The sequence below is a fragment of the Passer domesticus genome, chromosome 7 (assembly GCF_036417665.1).
Source record: "Passer domesticus isolate bPasDom1 chromosome 7, bPasDom1.hap1, whole genome shotgun sequence".
In the NCBI taxonomy this organism is placed as follows: Eukaryota; Metazoa; Chordata; class Aves; order Passeriformes; family Passeridae; genus Passer; species Passer domesticus.
The window spans coordinates 3,575,113-3,593,724 of record NC_087480.1 but is presented as its reverse complement, the minus strand read 5'-3'; the positions used below and the strand labels follow the sequence as shown (position 1 = coordinate 3,593,724).

The 18,612-nt window shown below is 38.3% G+C and overlaps 1 protein-coding gene and 1 long non-coding RNA gene across 3 annotated transcripts in view; one reads left to right on the top strand and one right to left on the bottom strand.

Moving 5' to 3' along the window:
• KLHL4 (kelch like family member 4) overlaps positions 1-8,041 on the top strand; it is a 71,693-nt gene extending 63,652 nt beyond the window's left edge. For both annotated transcript variants that reach the window (XM_064426490.1, XM_064426489.1), the window contains 4 exons: positions 1,661-1,823; positions 4,352-4,564; positions 5,572-5,743; positions 6,399-8,041. In XM_064426490.1, coding sequence (XP_064282560.1) covers positions 1,661-1,823; positions 4,352-4,564; positions 5,572-5,743; positions 6,399-6,458 — 608 coding nt within the window. In that variant the 3' untranslated portion in view covers positions 6,459-8,041. The remainder of the gene's footprint in view (positions 1-1,660; positions 1,824-4,351; positions 4,565-5,571; positions 5,744-6,398) is intronic.
• The window catches only part of LOC135304251 (uncharacterized), a 92,643-nt gene that overhangs the window by 27,858 nt on the left and 46,173 nt on the right, over positions 1-18,612 (bottom strand). The window lies entirely within an intron of this gene.

Sequence of the window (18,612 nt, the reverse complement as noted above, 5' to 3'; positions counted from 1 at the left end):
GTGTTCCAGAGTTAATTTTGTTGGTAGGAAATTCCAGAATATAAGCTATAGTGAAAATAATCAACTTCACATGATTTAATGGTCAAGGGATACGTTTGCAAGACAATAACAACCTGATTCTATTTTTTTAAAAAATAAAATATGAATTAAGCCCAGAGGTATCAACCACCTCTCTAACTCAGATCAGGGCATTACCCACACTGAAGAAAACAGTGTATGGAAATAAGTACAACTTCATCAGTTCTAATTTTGTAATTACAACAAGTTTTACAGAGCTCTGCTGTGGCTTAGCATCTATGTTTGTTTTTTTTTTTACTGCAAAATAATCCTTAATATTATTCACACTGAAGGAATAATATGAATATGAAATCTAGAATTTATTTCCAGAACTATAAAAGATAAGGCTCAGTTTACAGATGAGTAGACTGTAACAGAGGGAATATGATGATTTCTGAATTTATATATCCCAGACTTTATGAAAAACCTGGCTTCTCTTAAGTTACAGAAACAGGTATTGCTTGAAATCATCAGTAAGTTCAGATGTCATGGAATATTTTTATTTTTATGGATAATAGAGAAAGATTGATACAGATTTATCTGGCAAAGCAATGTTGCCTATGTCACCTTCTCCACTGCTTGACAGAGAAAGGGTCGTGTAGGGTTCTTACCAGCTAGAGCATAAAATTTATAAAACTAAATACTAGGAGGTGGCAAAGGGGAAGGAGACCAAACAGATGAAATAATTTGCATTGAAACCTTTATAATTCCTAACTGCAGGGGCATAATTGCCCCCAACAAGTAGGTCACAGCCATAAATTGGAGTGTCCAAAGTTTGGCTTCGATCTGTGCAAAGCTGCCTCACTCTTAACAGTCCCCATTACCTTCAGGGAGATTCTGTGGAGTTGGTGCTTTTGAAGAAATCAGGCCATGTATATTTAGGCCTGAAAGACAGATTTAGAAATCTTTTAAGCAGCTGGATTGAGACATTTTGCCTCACCTAACAAAGGGAGCAAAGAGCAGCAGCAGCTCCCAAAGGGAAGGCACCAAAGCCTTTCTCTGCAGAAGCACAAAGGCCCAGGCTTTGTCCACACAGATCTTTGCAGTGACAGCCAAGCTGGCTCTCCTGTGCCTCAAGGACAGCAGATAGGAGCCAGCTCTTATCCAAAAGCATTAAAATGTTGTGGTGCTTTAGCTGGTAAGGACAGCCAGCTACCCACCCACCCAGGCTTCATGCTGGCAGCACTACAGAGCTTCAGCTGGCTCAGAATTAGGAGAGGTTGCTGGTTTGGGCATATTTTTCATTGCCTGACTAGAGCTTTGCCTTTTTGTAGGAGAACAACATCGTTCCCCAGTTAGGGGCTCAAATTTGTTTCAGAGCAAGGTCACCAGAAGTGAAAGAGATAAAAGTCCAAGAAGAGAACAGCAGAACTAAAGCAGCTTTCCTCTAATCTTTTGGCAAAAGATAATGGTTGTTTAGAAGAGCACTGTACGTGAAGTGCTTGTTTATCTCTATTTATTCTTCCAAATGAAAAGGCAGCTTTCAGATCATTTAACACCAGCCGAAATTGCTTATCTGCATACAGGGAATTAACGCATGGAATGAATTCACCGCTGGTCACTGAAACCAAGAGATAATTTGTCCCTAATTCTATCTCTCAAGGAGTAGCAATGCTTGAAGGACCGATGTATGCAGTTGGTGGCCACGATGGCTGGAGTTACCTGAACACAGTGGAGCGCTGGGACCCGCAGGCACGGCAGTGGAATTACGTGGCCAGCATGTCCACCCCCAGGAGCACCGTCGGGGTCGCAGCCCTCAACAGCAAGTATGGCACAGGAAAACCTCTCTCTGGCCTTTCATTTGCTTCCTTCCCTGCATTTCGTTTTCCTTGAATTTTAATTTCAAGTTTATGGTTATTAATGACCTCAAGGAAACAAAGAGAAAAATGTAATGTGTAGAAATAAGAAAGGAAAGCCTTTCCTCTGCTGTGTGGCAAATTCATTTCAGGCTTGCAGACAGGTTTTAAAAACCTTTCAGCCCTTTTAAATTATAGCAATGTGAAAATGTTATTACATGCACATCAGAATTTTACCTAGAATGTAACATATGAGGGTATAAAATCAGCTACTTAAAAAAAAATCAAATTCACAGCCAATATGACAAAAAGGCATATGAAGTGTTTAATGGAAACAAAATGAGTTTATTAATTAGGTAAGGAATAAACAGCCCTTGTTTATTCCTTACCTAATCTTGTCCTATCCAGATTTTCTCTGCCCTCAGACTCTTGCTTAAATACACAAAATCAAGTGTTAATGTATTTAAAGAGTCTGCTGAGATGCTAAAGCCATTCAAGCCCTTTTACATGGGAGCAGACAACTGTGTGAATCTTACAAAAACCTTTTTAAAAAGCCTCTGGTTATGGAGAATGCAGTTTGAGCCATCATTTCTTGTTTAAACCTGTGGGAAGCACTTAGCAGTTTGTAGGGGCTGGGAACACTCAGGTACAGGCAGACAACTGCATGTGCCTGGAACCTTTGCCACTGGCTCCCCTGATCTCTTTGTAAATACCCAAAAAAGTGAAGGATAAAAAGCAGAAACAGAGATGTCAGCAAAGGGATATTTGTAAATGCCAGCTAGGGTTTGCATTCATACAAGGCAGGATTCAAATCATAGCTCACAAGTGCAAGAGAGGCAGAAGTGCCTCTCCAGGTCCCTGCTGTACCTCAGAGGAAACGTTCTCAGCAGAAACTCCACCAGAAACTCCTCCTGGTGCCTTCCACGGCAGCAACATGCAGGAAACCACTTTGTCAAAGAGGAAATCAGCCCAGTCCTGACTCTGTTCTCAATCATTGCTGATACAAACTGTCTCCAGCAGGGTTTAAATCACGTCTGTTAGTCTGGTGATGTAATTTCTGGCATACCAGGAGATCAAATGTCCATCACTCAGTGCTACTGCTGCGCTCCACCAAGAGAATGCTTCTCCTTTTCCTGTTTCCCTAAACCACACCATATTTTTTCCTGTTACACCCCACCAGAAAAGCCTTTGCATATCTGTGGAGCAGCACTTTTGGACCAATAAATGGTCCATTGAAAACATCAGTCAATAATGCTATATTTGGTCTTTCCCTAGAGAATGGGAAAGACCACTGTGTTTGTAGACATGTTGTGGAAAACAAAGGATCCCAACCAATCACTTTGTCTGTACAGAGATTTCCTTGCCCTGTGAAAGCTGTGTAAACAAGCAGGCTGTATCAATGGCATGATGTGAAAAGAAAGAAATCAAAGCCTCAAGTTCTGTATGGATCAGCCAACAAACTGAACAACCAAATTCAATTTTATCAAGTGAACAAACATTAGGAGAGAGAGAGCTGGGGATTTTTTATTACTCTAATGGTGAATAGAAGAATCTCCTAGTTAAAATATGCACTAGAGAAATCTGAAAGCTTTTTAAGTCTCTGGAATAAAAACAGGCACTTCCAAAGGAAAATTCAGCTGATCTGGTTTACATGATTTACTCTGGGCAAGTTCCACATTTACCTAGGTCTCTAATGAGCTGCACTAAATAAATTTGATTTCATGGCAGAAAACAATACCAAAGGTCTGAAAGGGCACAGAAAAACCACCACACGCAACACCTGAACACATCTTCTATTATATTCCATCCTACTCCAGCATCATCCAACTCAGCTTGAGACCAGAAAAGTTCAGGCTTTGGAAAATTCATTGACAAAAAGCCACAACCCCTGATGTTTTTTAACATAATTATCACAATTTATTCCTAAAAGTTGCCCAGCTGTTTAAATCTCCCTTTGCTAAGTGCCTTTGGGCTGAACAGACAAGATGACACAAGATGGTACCTTCTGTCCAGCAGATTTTCTTAAATACAGACTCAGAGGAAAATATATTTACTATATGTTATAAATATGGTTTTTGATATATATTCAAGTTATTAAAGTTAACTGAACAGGAAAAAACTTATAATATGCTAATATGTTGAATACTCTGTAACCCTGTCCCAGGGAATGCCACCATATGTTTCAAACATATGCAGCATCTTTCAGTTCAGCTCTTTCTATTGGCTCACATTTAGAGAACCTGACATGAATTTTTAAGCTTAATTTTAATATATGGCTGCTTGAACATTTCCACTGTAAGTGAAGAATGAAACTTGATCTGACATGGCTTTATATTAGATAAACATCTGACATGTTTGCCTTTGAGCAAAGGAAGTTCCAGAGAGCAGCAAATAATGGCAATTTCCAAGTGGTCTGAATGAAGTCAGCCAGATAAAATTCTTATTAGTGGGAGAATAAAGACTGAAATTGTTTTCCTGCTTGTGGGCTGCTGTCCCAGGCTGTACGCAGTTGGTGGCCGAGACGGGAGCTCCTGCCTGAAGTCCATGGAGTGTTTTGATCCCCACACAAACAAGTGGAGTTTGTGTGCCTCCATGTCCAAGAGGAGAGGTGGTGTTGGTGTGGCCACCTACAACGGGTTTTTGTACGCCGTGGGAGGCCACGATGCTCCTGCTTCCAACCACTGCTCCCGCCTGTCCGACTGCGTAGAGAGGTAAAAAATTATTTTGCTTTTTTTCTTTTTCTGTTTACGTTCAGGCATTCTAGAATAAATTCTCTTCACAGTTGGAATGCTGTGTTTGTAAAATATATCCTGCCTTTTAAAAAGAATATTTTGAGCAGGAATAACTGATTTCCAATACTTTTGTGATGGCAAAAGAATTAAACCTCAGCAGCAAATTCTTCCCTTCAGCCTGAGTTACCCAAGAGCCAGGTAAAAGGAACTGAAGTACTGGGACAAATTCAACACGTGACCTTCCTATTTGTCAAATGCCAGAACCCCGGTTTAGGCTGCTTGTGCCGTGTGCTGTAGGATTGAAATACTTTTCAGTTGTTCTTTCAGTAATTTGACTGATACTGATGAAAGTTGTAAAAATCTAAGAAATATCACAAAGTCTTTTCATTTGGGGAAAAGGAAGGAAAACTGAGCGGGTGTTAAACCCTGTTGTGAGCAACAATGGCAAAATTCTCTTCTCAGTTAAATGGGGTGAAGCAGGAATTACCTGGAATTCACTGTAATTTATATTGGAATAGATCAGAAATAAGATCAATATTAATATAAGATGCTGCCAGGCATTTCATGTGAGAAACTTAGAGCTAGTGCACAAGATATTTAACTTCTTTTATAGTAACCTTCTCTGAAAACATTAATTTGAACAATAAAAAGAAAACCAAAAGCTCTGTGGAGGAAGAAAATAAGAATATATTGAAATTAGTTTTGCTGAGTCAACTGGTGGCCATGCTATCATCCCCTCAGATCCCCATTGGTGTTTAAAATGTATTGATGGCTTAATGCAATTAAAATGAAGAGATTGCAATCAAAAAGTGAAAACGGGAGCATTTTCTGTGTGCTTGAGGGCCCCTCTAGTGGCTAAATCAAAAGCTGAATCACATCTCAGTTCAGAAAAGCAACACAGGAGACGACAAGCGAATATCAGCAATTCAAACCTGAAACGTGTCTCCACCACGCATTTCTCTGAATTTGATCCCCACATTTCCCAGGTATGACCCCAAAACAGACGCCTGGACCACGGTGGCCCCTCTGAGCGTGCCCCGGGACGCGGTGGGGATCTGTCCCCTGGGGGACAGGCTCTACGCCGTGGGGGGCTACGACGGCCACTCCTACCTGGACACCGTGGAGTCCTACGATGCTCAGAACAACGAGTGGACAGAGGTAAATGGGATCACAGGTGATGCCTCACAAGATAGGGGCTCTTCCTGCAGCTAGGAAAAATTCTGTCCAAATAACCGTGAAATTATCGCCGTTTTGGGGAAAAGCGACGTGTAAGGATGTAGGTAATACTGTATAACACTGTAGGTGGGCTTCAGTAAAATGTCAGTGCCCTCTCCTGTAAAATAACCACATAAAACTTTTCAGACTGAGGGGTGGAGGAAGTGCATGAGCAAGCAAACCAGCTTGCATGAATCAGTTTGGGTTTTAAGTGCTCGAATTCCCTGTTGGTAGATCTGGTGTGTTTGTCAGCCATGCCCTCTTCTGGAGGCACCTCCAGACTTTTATATTTATGCCCCCCACACTGAGACCAAGAGGAAATCTCTGCACTGCCAGGATCCTTTTGCAGCCACACAGTCCCTGGAACACTGGCTGTGAAGGCCAGGGGGACAACCCCAGGCTAAACACTTGTAACTGAATTTTGTCAAAAAGCCCAAACTGTGTTTTCATATCTTAGTTAAACCTCTTTTTTTAGCATTACATCACTTTGAATAAACAAATTTCTTTCCTATTAATCTGAAAGCAATTTCTTCTTGTCCTATCCATAGGGTGCTACTAAACCTCTTTCCACCTTTTCCTTTTTCCTTTTCCTTTCTAGGAAGTTCCTGTCAACATTGGCAGGGCTGGAGCATGTGTTGTTGTTGTGAAGTTGCCCTGAGGACTGTAAATTATTGTGAAACTGAACTGAGTGGAGTCTCAGAAGTCAAGAAGCATTTCCAGGACAGTGCAGACTGCACACAGCTCAGCAGCCCTCCCTTACAGACAATATTTATCCCTGAGCCATCACACCATTTCAGCACAGAAGATTCTTCCTGCATCACAAAAATCAGAAAACTTTGCGGAAGTGAATCTCTTTGTTATGCCTAATATGTAAAATCCAGTAAAATTATTTAAATGTTTGAATGGTTGTTACAAAATTGTATCTGTTATTTATAAATTGCAGCAGTGAGAGATGTGTATAAGATTTTCAAAACTCTTTTTCCTTTCTATGTTGTCAGGAATGCTAAAGTTTATAAAAAAAGCTTTTATATTTTAAGTACATGAAAATTACTATAAAACACCTCCAACAGGGAACTGAACAAAAAGAAATATTTACTCCTAAATATTACTCTCAACAGAATATTCTCTGCAGAAACAACTTAATTTTTATATTCAGAAGTTAAACTCCTAAATTAACTTTAAAATCAAATCAGAGAAGCAGATAATTTGTTTGTTCTTTACCATCCAGCACTGTTAGAACTGTGACAGAATATCCATTTTTAGCAGTGTATTGAATTGAATAGTAGGGTTAAAGTACCTTTATCCTGTTGTGTGCCAGCAGAAAGAAATCTCTCTTGTCAAAACATACTGCAAATATAATTTGCAATAATTTTCAGTGCATAGATTGGTGATATTTTAATGCTGCTCTGTGTGTCAGGTTACTCATGGATTTCTTTTTGCCCACTAACCAACTGTCAGTATGTGTTAAACTAATCTGACTATTCTTGGGATAATAACCATGCATTAAATTTTAAAACAATCACATGATTACATTCCTTGAATATAACTTACAAAAATGAAATTTTTATATCATATTGATATGACAATCTTTGACCTCAGCTGAAGATTACCAGCTTTCTCTCATGTACAGTAGAACTATGGTAAGGAATAAACCACTCCCACTGTGTAACTTCAGATACCTTTTATGTAAACCTGTTTATGTTCTATCTGGAATTAGTGGAATGATAAGAATCAAGAACAAACAGGAAAAGGATCACCTGAGAACAGCACATAGTATTCCACATGCATGATATTTTCTTTTTGCGTGCCAATTTCTACTGTTTTGCTTTAATTTCATTTTTTATAATTTCAAATGCTGAAAGTGTATTCTAGAAAATGAATGTATGTAAGATATTCTATGCTGTAAAGCACAATATTTGGTCAGTATCCACCTCAGTGTTTGTTATGTTGTTGTTTTGTCAGTATAAAAAAATTCAGGACAGAGACCTGAAAGTTGGCCTACACATTCAGAGATCTCTGAATGTGTAGGGCAACTTTCCTGTTAGAATACTGTGGTTTCAGATTTTAGCAATATGCTATTTTAAAATAAATTTATAGTATTAAAACTATTGAATGCCTCTAAAGAAAAAAAATCTCATAAGCATATTTATAAAAAGAAGAACATTTTTAACTTTAAAAATCAATTATGTTTATATATAGCATGCTACATTTAAATAAACTTTACTTTCTCTGCTAAGAAAATTTTGGACTATATTTTATATTTGGACTATACTTTCAAAACTAGAAGACACATCATCAATCTCAATTTTGTACTCTAAAAGAACAAAAGATGCACAAAACCCCTCTTGCCAAGCAAATGGGGAATGAACCCTAAACCAGCTTGTGGGTTCCAGAAGTCACATCAGAAGAATATAATTAAATATTTTAATTCTCAGCAGATCAAGAGTCTGAAACACAAGGGGCCAAGCACAGAGAGAGAATCTGCCCAGTGGCACTGGGGAGTGGGAGGTGGGTGCTGTTCCTCTCTCCCTGTCCATAGGGAAGCTGTCTGTCCACCTACCCAGAACACCTTCTTGCAGCAAACACTAACTTTTAAACGCTGATAATAATAATCCTAACATTTACCCCCTATTCTTTGTCATCCTGCTTTGGTCCTGCAACAGCCATGTGGAATTTTTTATATGAATAAGGATTTGTGTGGATGCAGGGAGAGTGTCCCTGCTGCTTTTCACTCAGGCTCTAAATCATGTTTTTCTCCTAAAACAGCACACAACTGCTTCCAGGAACCAGCACAGCCCCATGAGTTTGGAAAATGGCATTGAATGCTCATTTTTAAAATTCTAACATAAAAATGATACAAACAATGTGCAACTTGATGCCAACATGGGCAAGAGACACATCAGGACAGACTGACAATGCCAATGGGCTTGACCCACTGAGCCTTTGCAGGGAATTTGAAGTTTTCTTGGGAAAAAGAAGGCAGAAGCCTCAAGTGAGAGAAAACATCCACGTCTCCTGAGCCAACTGAGAGGTTTATAAATACAAGCCCACCTCCAAAAACCTGTTCAAGTCTATAACACCTTAATGCAAACACACAGAATCTTTGAGAGATGACACAGAACTGCCTGCCTTTGTCCCCTTCTCAGCTTGTAAATTTTATTAAATGCTCTATCATTAAACAAGACATGAAACAGCAAAACCAGATATAAACAATCCCTAAAATATCTCTCAAAATACACAGTGCCATTTCTGTAATTTAATAAAGGCTCACAAGAAGTATCAGAACACTTCTTGTATTTCTTTACAGCTCTCTAAAGAAATCGTATCATGAGGGTTGCTTATGTAAAAAATAACATAAGGCAGAAAAAATATGTCATGCTTTTAGCTGGCAGAAAGCAGCTCCCTTTATCAGTTTGATAAATTCAGTAGCTCTTCCTAGCATGCACCACAACCTCTGAGACAGAGCATGTGAATATTTTCATGTGTGTGTTATGAGATGAGATGATCTCATTCCTGTGGCAAGGCTCCAGTAACGAGTGCACTTCCTCAATTTTAAGTTTAAGGCTGCATCTTGTTATATAAACAATACCAAGATAAATACAGGTAGGGGGAAAAGGGAAAGGATGGGAAGGATATGGTGGTTTTAGTACTGAACTTTAAGGGTTTTGTTTTGGTTTTTTCTGTGTTATTTGTACAGCAGTGAAAAACCATGGGAAAGGAAACCAGCACTCCACAAAAGGAAATTGGGCTCTTAACAGGAAGGTGGAAGGAAAGAAAGCAAGAGAATCTGAAGGTTTAGGTGATAACTCTACATGAGCTGCAGCAGCAATGATACTTTATGTAAATAGGATGTATGAGGAGCAGGGCTACCACTTTCCCCTGAAATCAGTTCTGGGAAAGGCTGAAGGTGCAGCTTAACCCTGTCTCTGTGTAGCAGGAGATCTTTAAGCCAAGAGCATAAGCCCAGAAAAGTCCATCCCACAACTTTAGCAGTGATACTTGGAGGAAAGTAGTACTAGAGCTATTTAAAGCTGTTACAATAAAAATAAATAATATTCCTGATCGAATATAATTTTTTAGTTCTTGCATAACACAGCTACACTAAACCACAAACTCAATTGATCAGTTCTGGGTGTCTTCAAATTGTACAAACCAAGGAGTGAACAGCCTCCATTCAGAGTGTATAGGAACTTAGTAAGGATTAATTCAATCCAGGCAGTAACATGAGACTTTTCCCTGACAGGGTTGCACATACAACATTTTCCACACAGGATATTTCAGTGTGAATTTCCTTAGAGCTGCTTGATGTTTGCCCATTAACTTTTCACTCAGGGCAGACATGACACTCTTAGACCCATTTCTTAATAATGAGTGCTCTTCTTCAGCAAACTGGATAAAACTTTTCTCATCCCCCTTGCAAATTCCTGAGCACCGGGGATTGGAGCGAGACTCGAGCTCAGCTCAGGCTCGGTTTGCCATTCAGGCTCTGCTCAGAAGATGGTGCTATGTTACAATTTTTGGATAATCCTGGCTCTTTCTAAGAGAGCACGAGGCTACCTTGTAGTAATATTTATCCTTGAAATAGAAATCCACTCTTTAACAGTCTCCAGAGCCTCCTCCGTTTGTTGGTGGAGCTGCCTTACAGACACACTCCCCGCACACAGACCCTGCTGAGCTCCTCAGGAAAATTTGGAATCAAAGTTACAGAGTCACAGCAGAGACCCTTCTGTAAACATTCCTATTTCCCTAGAGGCTCCTCTATGCATTACCTCCCTCTTATTCTCACAAAAAAATCTCCTATTCTTTTAAAAACAAACATCCTGCCCCCAAATCCTCCAAACCCCTGCGTGCCAAAGGCTTTCCTGCCTTTGAGATTCCCCTCCCAAAGCTCAGCTTTTATCTGACAGTGCTCACATGTAAAATCAGGCACCAGAAAATAATGCCAGTTGTCACCAAACCAGTCCAAGTGGGAACAGTTTTAATTTCAAGCATTCAAATGTAAGCTAATCTTTCTTAAAATAAAGATAAAATCAGCACTTCTAGATGAAAAAATAAAAGCCTATGTACAGCTACTGAACAACTGATGATAATTGAAAAACCCCATTCTGCCCAAGGCATCTCTGATAAGAATTGATTATCAAAGACCTCATTAGTTTCTTTCACTCTGCACTGTTTGTGCTGAACAATAGTAAATAAAAAGTCTTGTGATGATTGTGTCTTTACAACCTCAAGTACTGCACCAAGCTCAGAAAAACATGTGCTTGTCTGATTCACTTGGGGAAAACAGTGTGCCACATAAAGAAAAATTCATTTTAATCACACTCAGTAATCAGATTCTTTTGTGGGAAAAGGGGCCTGCAGCTGCTGCATGGAATCAAACACGCTACAAGAATAAGGAAAAATCACTATGGCATGTTCTTCCCGAGCAGCATTGTACACACTCCATTAACAATGTCCTGCAAAACTGGGAGAGGCTGCAGAGAAGAGGTCAGAGCTAAAAGAGACACTACAGAGGAGGGGAAAAAAACTAACCCAAAAAGTAATTCCTCTGAGGAACCTGTCCAACTTAATTTGATCCTTAAAATACAATAAAATACAATATAAAAATCTCATTTGATGTTTTACTACAAGAAGTAAAAAGGGCCACGAAGCAAAGCAGGAGCAATGAAGCTCTAAGTGTATACAAGAGCATTTCTTACAGACTTCTTTCCTGTTTTCTTCCTTCCAACAACAGAATTGTCAGATCAGAAAGCAATATTTTATTTGGAATCTGTTTCACGCTATGCTTAGTAACTTAGAGATGAAAATTGTGTATACATTCACATTTCAATTACCTAGCATGCAGACATAGCAACAGAGTTAAAATTCATGGTGATTAAATGCCAAGAGGTTTTTCTTTCCTTTAGCAATAAAGAGCTGAAGGGCCTTTAAAAAAGGTTAAAAGATCTAAGATCTAAAATGTAATATAATTTTCTTAAGTTTTAACAATCAACCTCTGTGAACTTCACTTTACATATATTTTGTTTGTTTGGTATCTCCTGGTATTTCTTCTCTTTTTTTCCTGGTCAAACCTTTTTTACTTAATTTTATTTTTGTATTTTTCTCCACTAGATTGTCATCATAAAACCCTTATAATTCTCTTATGACTGTTGAGTTTAGTCAGCTCTCCAGAGACAGATATAATGCAAGGTCCACTACAAGGCTGGCATCTTCTCATGGAAGTACTGCAGCTACAGATAAAAGTAAACTTTTGCTAAAGTTGTTTCAGGAATATTTGGAAACCGATTTGATAATTCTCATTATCTTGAATGGTTTGTAGTCCCCTAATTTATTGACACAACTTATTGTTGTTATTATTTAAAATGCAGTGCTATATGTTTTACTCTCAAATTCTCACTTGAGAACAGACATTTGTAAGTGTTTAAACAGAATTTTGTAGAATTGTATTTGGATATTGATTGATAATTGCAAGCAGCAAGCTCTTGATTTGAGCATGCAAATAACTTCTTTTTCAACTAAAAGCATTTTTTATACTTTTGTATTGACAGAGCCAGGACTTCAAGGGGCACTGCCAGAATCTAAAAGTGATCTGCAAATTAATATATAATTTATTTGCAGTGTATAAAAAGTTTATTTTCTCCATTATTAAAAGCTCATTTGCTCTTCTGTCATAAACTGTCAAATAAACTGAGTTCAAGCTGTTCTATCAAATACATCAGACCATGCCTTACTTACCCTTATGATAAACAGATTTTATTTTCTGTGTTTCATGACCTATGAGGAGCCCAGATGCACTTCATAAAACAATAACTTCATTTTAAAATGAAGCAGACACCTATTCTAATGTGGTCCCATTGCTGGAGTGTTAAATAAGGAATGTTGAGATAATTTATTTCTCAGTTTTTCAGAGCACAGCCCAGGAAGGAGAGGGAGCTAAAGGAGCTTTGAGGGCAGGTGGGGGTCAATCTCTTCTCTCCAATAAGAAGTGAGAGGATAAGAGGAAGAGAAAACAAACTCAGGCTCCCTCTGTGAAGAACCCAACAGGATCAAGCAAGAACCAACCAGCAAACAAATGATTTGAGGAGGATCAAAGACCAAAGGGTGATATTCCACACTGAATCTGTAAACCCCCCACACCCTGAGCCTCCTGCATGTCTCAGATTTCACTACAGACAGATTTTATTTTCAGTCTGCCACAGGTGATAGCTCAGAAAGTCACCCAGTCTAGCCAGTGCAGCTGTAATGGCACTCCAAGCTATTTTTACAAAGCAAATCAATTTTTATATATAGTATTAAGTTACAATATCACTAATTTAATTTTGACTTGAAAAAAAAATACCCCAAACAGCAGACTGTTTGGCTGATAGCTCACAGGAAGGGAAAGGAAAAAATTGTATTTCAATCCCAGAGAAATGAATGTTTGTCTTGAATAGAAAATTCTAAATAGGGCTGAAGCATTTTATTTTAAATGAAAGAAAGATGTGGTGTATCTCTGAGTAGATATCCATTACTTTTATGTATGTTTAAAGTTTAAAAGCTTGTTATGTGTCTCAATAGTGACAGATTTAACAGAAAATTATATTACTAGAAAAAAAACCCATATAGCTCTTACAATAGGGAAGTTCTGTCTGTGTGTGGCCATTTGCAGGGGAATCCTCTTTCTTTGGGGCGTGGAAGCTGTGACCATTTAATCCAAAACTAACACTAACATTAAAATCAATATGTTAATTAGGATACTGAAATGCATAACATTTTTAAGAAAAAGTGGTTCTTTCTAGTGTATATTCATTTATTTGGACTGACAGCAACTTTATATAATTGTTTCAATTCAAACTGTCATCCACTCTGCCAGGTTTACTAAATGAAATTAATTTACAGTTGCCTCCTAATAGGAAAAGTACTGCTATGACATAAGCACGGTATTTATTCATTTTAATACATATTCAGGGCTGGAATTTCCACTGGACTCAGTAGCCTTTCATTTTGGAAAGGGAAAAGAATAAATTTTAGTGCCACAGGACAGTAGGAACTCCAGGGCTTCTAAACCCTCACATTTCAGGGAAATTCTTTAGTTGGCTTCATCACCACCATGCTCCTGCATTGTGCAGTGCAACCATGACATTTATGTGGTCTTAAAGAAAAAGAAGGGACAAAAGGAGAAGTTTTCATGACTTCTAAATAAGGAGGGGAAGCAACACAATGAATCAAATGGGGAATGAGCCATGGTGGTTCTGCACTATTTATCAAAAACTGAGGTGAAGGTTTTGCACCATTTAATAAACGTGAAATTTTTAAAACTCAAACCCATAAATTGTTTCCAGCATGACCATGAGTTTTAGACATCCTTAGAATAAATCCTTCCATCAAATGACTTTATCAATCAACATCCCAGTCATCTGGGAAAAGCAGATGAATCAATGCTCTTGTTCTAAAATACTTTTGCAAGGTGAGATTTGGAGAGGTCAGAAGCTGCTGGGGGTTATTTTTACAGCCACCAGTGGGGATTTGCTCTGCACTGTTGGCTGTTCAGGCTGAGTGTGGCTCTCAGCAGCTGCAGACCTGGTGCAATGAGCTCTTACCACGAGTGAGCAAAGCACTGAGCTCTGCTCACACCTTATTTCAGAGGATTTCAATTTCAGGTACAGCTACACCAAAAAAAATTAAATAATTATAACAAAATTTTCTTTTAAAGAATTTTCGTGCTCTACTGAATGTTTCTTTGGTCTTGGTCAACACTAAAAATGTTCCAGGCTGGGAGGAAAGGAAATCTCACAGCTCAGTGATGTCACACCTTGATGTCCTGCTGTGATGTTTTAACACAATCACCAGAAAGTGCCAATAAACTGCACCATTATTTACAGTAAAATCTGCAGGATCTGAGTGTGTGAGTGACCACACACAACTGGACTTTAAGACTGGAGCAAATCCAGTAGCTAACTCTTAGTTATCCACTCCCCATCCTCTGTGCCAGGATTACTCTTTGTATACAATAATAACAACAAAACACCTTTAAATAAACCTGTAATTTATTCTTTAGTACATTAAATTCTCTTAGATTCTCAAGTTTGTCTTCATAAGGGAGGAAAACCCATTTTTCTGCAATCCCATAAAGGCTGTAGTACATGTAGCCTTGAAGGGAGGTTGCTGAAGCATCACATGTGTGATTTGCATCAGTTCTTTCTCTCTGTGCCTATTGCACAGAAAAATAACTGCAGCTTAATAGACTTCTTCTGAATAGTATAATTTATATAGAGTATAACTTTTAATGTAGACCGAGGTTGCTTTAAAAGGAAAGGTAAATTAAACATTTTAAAGTGTAAAGATTGTAAGCAAATGGACACATAATTCAAAGCTGGAGAAGAATTATGCTACTTGTTGGAAACTGAAAAGTACTAATTTGCATTTCTGTAATCATTAATAGGGGTTATGAGGTGTCAATTATGTTCCACGTGTGACCTTTTTAGTTTCTAGGTAATGCACCTCAATTAATTGTCTGTGGCATCGTAAAGCACCTTTTTCACTGCACCACGACTGTGAAAAGCAATAAAATTCTGCCTCTGCAGCTGAGTATGAAATGCACAGCTGACCTTACACCCAGCAGCAGCTCACTGATGCTAATGCAGACCTTCCACTGGCATCAATTCCAGCCCAGGCAGGAGCTCAGAGCTCAGCTGGTGCTCTCCCAGCTCAGGGTGGATTTTTTGTAAAGAACGAGTGGACACGCTTTGAAATTCCAGTTTCAGTTCTCAGCTGAGCTGCACACTGAGAATTCTGCTGGAACAAAACTCCATCAACTGCTCTAAATTTCAGTGCAGAAGTTGCTATGAAGGGCAAAACTATGATCCAGTCACACTGTTCCTCTCTTAGGAATAGAAATGAACCAAAAATCTTGGTATTGACAGGCATTCTGAACAACACTGATGAACAAAATCAGAAGAGTATCATGCAGTATTTTCTACCCAAGAGCCCTATGCTGTAAATACAATATTTAAATATAATCCATGAATTAAAATGTAATTAATTCATTAAATACTTTGCAAATAGTCAGATAAAGTCATACGATTATTAAATTTTTTTTAAACCCCAACAACTATATATTAAACTTCTTGAAGGAAGGAAACCAATATGATTTTCAGTTTTCAAAGTAATTAACTTGCAAAATCATACAAGAGGAAGAAGAAAAAAAAAAACAGGCTCTGGTCATTAAACAGTAAGGTAATCCAGTAGAAAAATATAACCCTAAATGGCAGTTGCATCACCATTTTAAGAAGGAGAACCTGGTGAGAAAATGAATGTATAAAAAACCTCTAACCTTCTCCCTCTGCTCCCCATGTACTACAGAACTGCAAATCTAATCAACAAACAGAAAGCAAATGAAATCCAACAGAATATTTCATCTCAGCTTTCTAAATCTTCAAATAAATGTCATATGTAAATGCATTTTCCAACCTGGCAATGCCAAGGTGTAAAGATCCTCTTGGGCTTATGCAAATGTTTTTTGCTGCTCACAAAGACTTTATGAATCAATGGTGAGATATCTATTGAAGTTTATATTTATTTTATAGTTTAAGTTTATAGTTATATTTAATGCCAAGATTGCTTCTCAAAGCCCACCTGTCAGTAGCAGTTTTGTTTTCATTAATTATTGCTCACATGTCTCTACACAGAGGCAAACATAGCAGAGAATTTATCTCAAGTTCATAACAACAAGGCTGCTCAATAATTTCATGAAGTATGTACTGATACAGATATAAAGTTGGCATTACTGGAATTTTTAAAAGAATAAAAATATTCTGATTTGAAGTGCAGATATAATTTCAGAAAAGCTTCAAGGAATTCTGTGAAAACTAGGACATGGGATCAGTATGCACCCAGATCAAAACAGAACTTCCCCAAAACACCTTCCTTTTATTATGTCCTGATATTTTTACCTTAAGAAATTAAAAAGTTAAAAATGGGGATGATTTCAGTTTTAAAATACTCCAAATGTATTAGAAGCAAGAAAATGTATTTAGGTTTTTTGTCAGACTCTGTCTTTGAGCCCTCAGCCCTTGCAGTCTGTGTGAAACCAGAATATGCTCATTAGATGGAGAATATTCTCATGTGCCCTCCATTTGATGGCTCTGAGGAAACGCAGACATCTGAAAGTCAGAATTTTGGCTTTCCTTCCCACATGATGCTATTCTATCAGCTACACTAAAAATAAGGAATCCTAGTTAGGAATACTCCTCAAGCACTCTCAGAACTGGTTGGTGCCTACCACACTATAGCTGCAACAGGACTGACAGTGCCTTAAGATTTGTCCTGTTAAAAGAAGATTTAACAGACACAAAAATCTACTTCATGTACTCAAAAACCTCCTGGCAGACCCATGAACTCACTTTGCCTTGCTGCTTTCTCTGTGAGCTCTCCCTCGCTGGTAAATTGTTCTTTATGTAACCAAATTAAATTCTTTTATTGAGTTTCTTTATGAAACACAAGGTTTCCATGAACACCTTGTAATAAATAATATGAGTAAAACTAAATTATTTCAATTTTCATGAAGAAAAGTGTGCAGCTGTTTTTGAGAAGGGAGCTTATGGATTCAGTGGGCCCAGTATTGCCCAAGCTGCTCACTTTGAACAGCCCAAACGACTCCCAAACTAACTTTTCCTCCAAACCACTGCATGTGACATTGGAAAATGTCAATTTTTAAAAGGAAAACGGTACAGGAACAGTAAATGATGTGTAAAATTGGGTAAAAGATCTTCACTTCTTCTCCATATTTATTGTTGCCAACTATTCTCAGAATTGTGTGGGGTTGACAGAGGATTCAGGAGAACTTCCATCCATCTGTAGCTTATTTTCATTAAACCCTGTAATTTTATGTCAAAGGAATTTATGTTCTGTTCTGACATGCATTATACTATATGTCCTAGACATAATAAAGTAGTTTCTGATCACCAGAGTTTGGGAGAGATTAATTCATTCCACTTACATTATCCAGAATATGCTCCGTGACTCCTCCATAACAATTTCTGAAGCTTTTCTTTTGCAGAATGGTGACTCTGCTTGTAGGATATTTCTTTTTCATAAAAATGTTTATGACTTTATGAAGTAAAGATGAAAAATACTCTTATGAGCACGGGAAATCTGAGAGGAGATTTAATTTTTACCTGCAGTAAGGTGAGTGCAATTAAACTGAGATGTGAAAGAGCTTTTAAACTTAAATCTGTTAAAGCATTTTAGCTGCTCTCATGTTGCTTCATTAGTGCAAGCTCACATTTTAAATAAATCTATGCCTTCATTTTGAAATTTTCAGGTGATGGAGATAATAATGTATTATTCCAGCATTCAGTTCTTACAAAAAGAGCATCCTTAAAGCCTGGCTCTAGGCCTGCCTAACAACTTCCTGGCTCTTCTCATGTACTTAAAACCCATGCCCAGGGTTAATGAAGACGTCCTTGTAAAGACAAAGGTGAACAAAGGGTTCCAAAGAGGGACAGAACACCTCCATCCATGCCCTGCCACCTCCTGCAGGTCCCAGTGGAGCTGGAGCACACCTGAGCCTCAGGTGGCACAAGATGGGAACCCAAACAATCCTAGCTCTTCGTGCTGGGAGCCTCTCTGAGGGTTCTGAGCTTTTTGTGCTTTTCTTCTGTCTAGAGTTTCCCCAGGAGCGAAACTGCTGTTTGGAAAATTGAACAATACCTCCATGGGATGTTTCTTTGTGTTTATAGCACACTTCTGATCATGCTCTCAGTGTATTTAGAAATTCATTAGCAGTGTTTCAAGGTTGTATGCCTAACTTGATAAATCACTTCATGTCAGTG